The sequence below is a fragment of a genome, unplaced genomic scaffold, assembly GCF_019419815.1.
Source record: "Pyrus x bretschneideri cultivar Hongxiangsu unplaced genomic scaffold, Pyrus_bretschneideri_v1 Contig80, whole genome shotgun sequence".
NCBI classification, from domain to species: domain Eukaryota; kingdom Viridiplantae; phylum Streptophyta; class Magnoliopsida; order Rosales; family Rosaceae; genus Pyrus; species Pyrus x bretschneideri.
In genome coordinates, this window is record NW_025999821.1 from 1147847 (window position 1) to 1154253 (window position 6407).

The 6407-nt window shown below is 44.8% G+C and overlaps 1 protein-coding gene across 1 annotated transcript; it reads left to right on the forward strand.

Annotated features, from left to right (window-relative positions):
* Positions 1 to 792: 792 nt before the first annotated feature.
* Positions 793 to 1290, forward strand: LOC125473265 (the record flags this gene model as incomplete). Its single annotated transcript, XM_048575846.1, has 1 exon — positions 793 to 1290. A coding segment is annotated over one exon (498 nt), but the record flags the coding sequence as incomplete, so codon positions are not given.
* Positions 1291 to 6407: the final 5117 nt, after the last annotated feature.

Here is a 6407-nt window from a genome sequence, read left to right on the forward strand (position 1 = left end):
CAAGAACACCAAGTTTGTGGCGTGTGCTCAATTCAAGGGCATCCATCCGACAAGTGCCCTCAACTAATTGAGAATGGTGGGTGGGAATCTGCCAATGCAATTGGTTTCCAAGGACAAAATCAAAACAACCCATACTCGAACACTTACAATGCCGGATGGAGGGACCATCCAAACTTCAAATGGAGGGAGCCACAACAAGCTGCCCAACAAGGAGGATTTAGGCCAAAACCCCCTGGTTTTTATTCCAAGCCGTATGCACTCCAACAACCCCAACAACCTTCGGCATCATCTCATTCAGGTACGTCCTTGGAAAGTGATCAAGCTATGCAATTACTAACCTCTATTTCGCAGGGGTTGCAAAATCAAAACAACCGGATAGAAAATAACGAGAAGGAGATGATGGATATGAAGAAACAAATAGGGCAGATTTCTGAGTTCCTTGGACAGATTAGAGAGCAAGGAAAGCTTCCTAGCTCAACCACAGTCAATCCAAAGGGAGGATTCGAATCCGCCAAGGCCATCACCCTAAGGGGTGGAAAAGAAGTTGGGACCGAGCCAAACAATCCCAAATCTGCCCAGAAAGTAGATGAAGAGACGACACAACCTGAGGAAGTGTCTAGCTCACCCACGGCAAGGGTGAAAAACCCAATGCCGCAGGCCCCCAATCACCCTAACTCGGCCAAATCAGGTAATTTAAGTTCAAATTCATGTACTTCACGTCCTAATCTGCCCAATGTACCTTTTCCTCGCAGGTTCATGCAAGAAAAAAAGGAAGAAAGCGAGAAGGACATTCTTGAAACGTTCCGGAAGGTGCAAGTGAACATACCGCTTCTCGATGCAATCAAACAGGTTCCAAAGTATGCTAAATTCCTCAAGGACCTATGCAATACAAAGAGAAGAAGGGCAAACAAAGAGGTAGTGAAGGTAAGCGAGAATGTGTCCGCTGTTTTGCAACGTAAACTGCCTACCAAGTGCAAAGACCCCGGTAGTTTCACGATTCCTTGTGTGATTGGACATAATCGTTTTGAACATGCCATGCTTGATTTAGGTGCATCCATAAATGTCATGCCTTATTCCATTTATGCATCTATGAATTTGGGTGAATTAAAACAAGATGGTGTAATTATACAATTGGCCGATCGTTCTAACGCGTATCCAAAAGGAGTTTTGGAAGATGTGCTTGTGCAGGTGAACCATTTAATTTTTCCGGCTGATTTCTACGTCCTAGACATGGAGGATTCAGCCCATTCTACATCTTTGCCGATTCTACTTGGTAGGCCATTCATGAAGACGGCCCGAACGAAGATTGATGTATACAAAGGCACCTTGACAATGGAATTCGATGGGGAAGTGATTGATTTTAATATTTCTGAAACTATGAGATATCCCGTTGATGACCATTCTTGTTTTTCCATTGATGTTATCGATTCTTTGGCGCAGGTATACCTTGAAGAATTGAACGAGGACGCCCTGGAAACAACCATCACTAAGGCTATAGAGTGCAAAAATGAAGGATTTGGGCCAATGCAAGGCCACGGCAAGGAGGAGGAATTCTTTGCCATGGGTTCTAGTGAAGAAATAATTGAGGTTGTGGCAGCCCTTGATTCATTGCCACAACAATATGGTAAGGTTCCACTCTCACTTTCAAATTCAGTTTCCACAAAGATGCTACCTTCTGTTGTTCAGGCACCATCGCTTGAACTTAAGCCGTTGCCGGACCATTTAAAGTATGTGTTTTTGGGAGAAGGCGAAACATTGCCCGTCATCATTTCATCAAGTCTCACGGCAATGGAGGAGGAGAAGCTTGTGAGGGTGCTGCGAGAACACAAAACGGCCATAGGGTGGACTTTGGCCGACATTAAAGGAATAAGCCCTACCACATGCATGCACCGTATACTTCTTGAGGAGGGGACTAAGCCATCCCGAGAGGCTCAACGCCGTCTCAACCCTCCGATGATGGAAGTGGTGAAGAAGGAAATAATCAAGCTTTTGGATTGCGGAGTGATCTACCCTATCTCCGATAGCCGTTGGGTCTCTCCAGTTCAAGTCGTTCCCAAGAAGTCCGGAGTAACTGTTATCAAGAATGATGAGAATGAGCTCGTGCCTACACGCATTTAGACTGGATGGCGAGTATGTATCGATTACCGGAAGCTAAATGCCATGACTAGGAAAGATCACTTTCCTTTGCCATTCATCGACCAGATGCTCGAAAGGTTAGCCGGTCATGCTTTTTACTGTTTTCTTGATGGATACTCTGGATATAACCAAATTGTGATAGCCCCGGATGATCAAGAGAAGACCACATTCACATGTCCCTTTGGAACATTTGCTTATCGTCGCATGCCATTTGGCTTATGCAACGCACTGGCCACTTTCCAAAGGTGTATGGTAAGTATATTTTCCGATTTTGTTGAAAAGATCATTGAGGTTTTCATGGATGATTTCAGTGTGTTTGGGAGTTCATTTGATAATTGCTTGGATAATCTGACCTTAATTTTGAAACGATGTGTTGAAACTAACCTTGTCTTGAATTGGGAGAAATGTCACTTTATGGTGAAACAAGGTATAGTTTTAGGACATATTGTTTCAGAAAAAAGGAATTGAAGTAGATAAATCGAAAATAGACCTTGTACGTCACTTACCCTCTCCTACTTCGGTTAGAGAGGTACGTTCGTTTCTTGGCCATGCAGGGTTCTATAGGCGTTTTATCAAGGATTTCTCCAAGATGTCCAACCCTCTTTGCCGATTGCTTCAAAAAGATGTGCCATTCAAGTTTGATGAAGAGTGTAATTCGGCATTTAACCAACTCAAGGAGAAGCTAGTCTCGGCCCCCATTATTGTACCTCCAGATTGGAGCCTTCCGTTCGAGCTCATGTGCGATGCATCCGACTATGCATTAGAAGCTGTTCTAGGACAAAGAAGAGACAAGCGGCCGCATGTCATATACTATGCCTCTCGGACTCTCAATGATGCCCAATTGAACTACTCCACGACGGAAAAAGAACTTCTAGCTGTGGTTTTTGCTTTAGATAAATTCCGTTCATATTTAATTGGTACTAAAGTAATCGTTTATTCTGATCATGCAGCTTTGAGGTACTTGCTCACGAAAAAGGAAGCAAAGCCGAGGCTTATCCGTTGGATTCTTCTTCTTCAAGAATTTGATATTGAAATCAGGGATAAGAAAGGAAGCGAGAATGTAGTGGCTGACCATTTAAGCCGAATGATCCACGAGGAGCATGAACATGCCGTACCTATCCCTGAAACTTTTCCCGATGAGCAGCTGCTATCCATTGAGGTAAGTGAACCATGGTATGCAGATTTAGTGAATTACTTGGTGGCTAAACAATTTCCAAATGAATTAAACAAGCACCAACGTGATAAGCTTAAAAATGATGCACGTTTCTATGTTTGGGATGACCCTTATTTGTGGAAGTATTGCTCAGATCAAATTGTACGTAGATGTGTGCATGATTCTGAATTTCACTCAATTCTAAGCTTTTGTCACACATATGCATGTGGTGGTCATTTTGGCACACAACGCACTGCCCTCAAGGTTCTAGAGTGTGGTTTTTATTGGCCGACTATATTTAGGGATGCTAGAACCTTTTGTATGTCTTGTGATCGTTGCCAACGAATGGGTAACATAGGTACCAAGGACCAAATGCCGCAAACCGCTGTCTTTAATGTTGAAATTTTTGATGTTTGGGGCATTGATTTCATGGGCCCTTTCCCTCCATCTTATGGTTTCACTTATATCTTGCTAGCCGTTGATTATGTTTCTAAATGGGTGGAAGCAAAAGCCACCCGTACTAACGATTCTAAGGTGGTTGCAGATTTCGTGAAAACTAACATTTTTGCTAGGTTTGGAATGCCGAGAGTAATCATAAGTGATGGAGGGTCTCACTTTTGCAATCGGACCATTGAGGCGTTGCTAAGAAAGTACCATGTCAACCATAAGGTCTCCACACCTTACCATCCTCAAACAAATGGCCAAGTCGAGGTGTCTAACCGAGAAATCAAACAAATTTTGGAGAAGACCGTTGGACCAACAAGGAGGGATTGGAGCTTACGTTTAGATGATGCACTGTGGGCATATCGTACGGCGTACAAAACACCCATTGGGATGTCACCTTTTCGGCTCGTCTATGGTAAGCCATGTCATTTGCCCGTAGAGTTAGAGCACAAGGCACATTGGGCCGTGAAGACTTTCAACATGGACATAGATGCAGCGGGAGTTCATAGGAAGCTCCAATTGAATGAACTTGAGGAGATTCGGAATGAGAATGCCCGGATGTACAAAGCCAAGACCAAAGCATTCCATGATAAAATGATTCGAACCAAGACCTTCACAGTTGGGCAGAAAGTGTTACTTTTCAACTCTCGCCTACGTTTGTTTCCTGGTAAGTTGCGTTCTAAATGGATTGGCCCGTTTGTTGTTACTAACGTTTTACCTTATGGTGCAGTCCACATAAAAAGCTTAACGAATGGCGTAGAATTCAAGGTGAACGGGCATCGGTTGAAGCCATATTACGAGCATGGTGTGGGCCAAGTGGTGGAAGACATTCCTTTCCATTCCGTGGGCTCAAATGAAGATTGAAGAGAGTACTCGTCCGGCTGCAAGACGTAAAAGCAAGCGCTTCATGGGAGGCAACCCATTACAGTGAATAACGCTTGTTCATTGATTTCCGAGTGATTACAAAAAAAAAAAAAAAAAAAAAAAAAAAAAAAAAACATGGCAGAAAGATGGAGCCTTCACAAAGGTTGTGTACGTGAGGCCCCACTACGTGGCAGCACTCTCGGAGCAAGAGGCATCGGAGCAGAAGTCATCAGAGCAAGAGGCATCGGAGCAGAAGTCATCGGAGCGGGAGGCATCGGAGCGGAAGGCATAGGAGCAGGAGGAATCGAAGATAGATCATTCAAGGCCCCAAACCTTGGTGGAACGTTGGATGACCCAGGAAAGAGGTGCCTCTGGAAGAAAGCTGCAAACCGTTGACGATCATCAAGCTCATCAAGCTTCCTCTTCATGCCTGTCGAATAATTGTTGGCAAGCACGTGCAAACTTCGGTTCTCGTACTTAAGCTGTTTGATCTCCTGCTTAAGACTCTCCACCTCCGCCATCAAGGATTCAACCTGACGGGAGCGAGCAAGAAGGCGTTGGCCCATGTTGGACACAGAGCCAGCGCACTGAACGCTAAGAGCCAAGGACTCTTGAACGGCCAACTCAACGGACCGTCCAGAAAGCAGCTGACTATCTTTGGGAGTGAGAAGGTTCCGAGCTACTATCGTAGCCGTTGTGGCATCCGTCATCACAGAGTCCTCATCTGTAAGAGGGCCATGAGAAGATAAGAAAGACGGGCACCATACCTTACCCTGACGAGGCGCAACAGGATCACTGCTTAGACTCAAATCTAAGCAAATGTTCGATGGGTTGGATGAGCTAGCCATTGTTCAAGAAGTTAAAAGAGAAGGGTTGGATGGAGAAAAATCTCGACGGGCCGGAGACGATTTCTGGGCAATTTTCAAGTGTGCATGCTAGAGGTGATCGATCACCTCTATTAAAGGAGAGGCGTTCACCGATTCAGAAATGAAGAGACACCACTCTTCAAAACCGGAATTTCCGGCGTAAAGATCGCCAGCTCGTCAGACGCAATCCCAGCTTTTCAGAAAGCGTGTGTAACTTTGTCAAAAGCTCCCAGCTTTTCAGAAGACGCGTGGAAGGCAAGAAATCAGCTGCACACTTTAGCCGACAAACGTGGGTGACAAAGCCGAAAGTTCCCGGCTTTCCAGAAAGCGAGTGCAACTTTGTCAAAAGCTCCCGGCTTTTCAGAAGACGCGTGGAAGACATTGCCGCATCCGCACTGCCATTTTCCATTACAATTCCTATATACATGAACATTCATGGCAAGGCATACACCCAGAAGCGCATAACTTTCCTTCTCGGCCGAAAATGTAAGCTGCAACCAACCCTCTCAAACATGCTCAGATTTCTCCTTCTCTTGAGAACACACTTTCAAACATGGATGTATCCCCCAAAGAAGATACCAAATGCCTGCAGTACGAATGAGGAAGAGGAAACGGTGGATCGAAGCATGTGGATTCATTCGCTGCCTCTTCGAAAGCAAAGGTATCTCATATCATCAAGGGCGAAAGCAAAGGTATCTCATATCATGCTCTTTCCCTGTCTTTTCCTTTGTCCTTGATATTACTTGCATGGCAAAGTGAAAGAAGCAATCAGCCGGCACTTGGAGTCTATCTAGACTCTATTCCCTGGTTGCTTACCTAGCTTTGCTGAGCTATCCTCTAACCCTCTTCAATACGAATTGGAGAGATTGAACAAAGAAACAGATAAAAGGAGTAAGCTCAGACCTTCGGGGGAGACCAAAAGAATCCTGCTGCCCAGTTCAAGA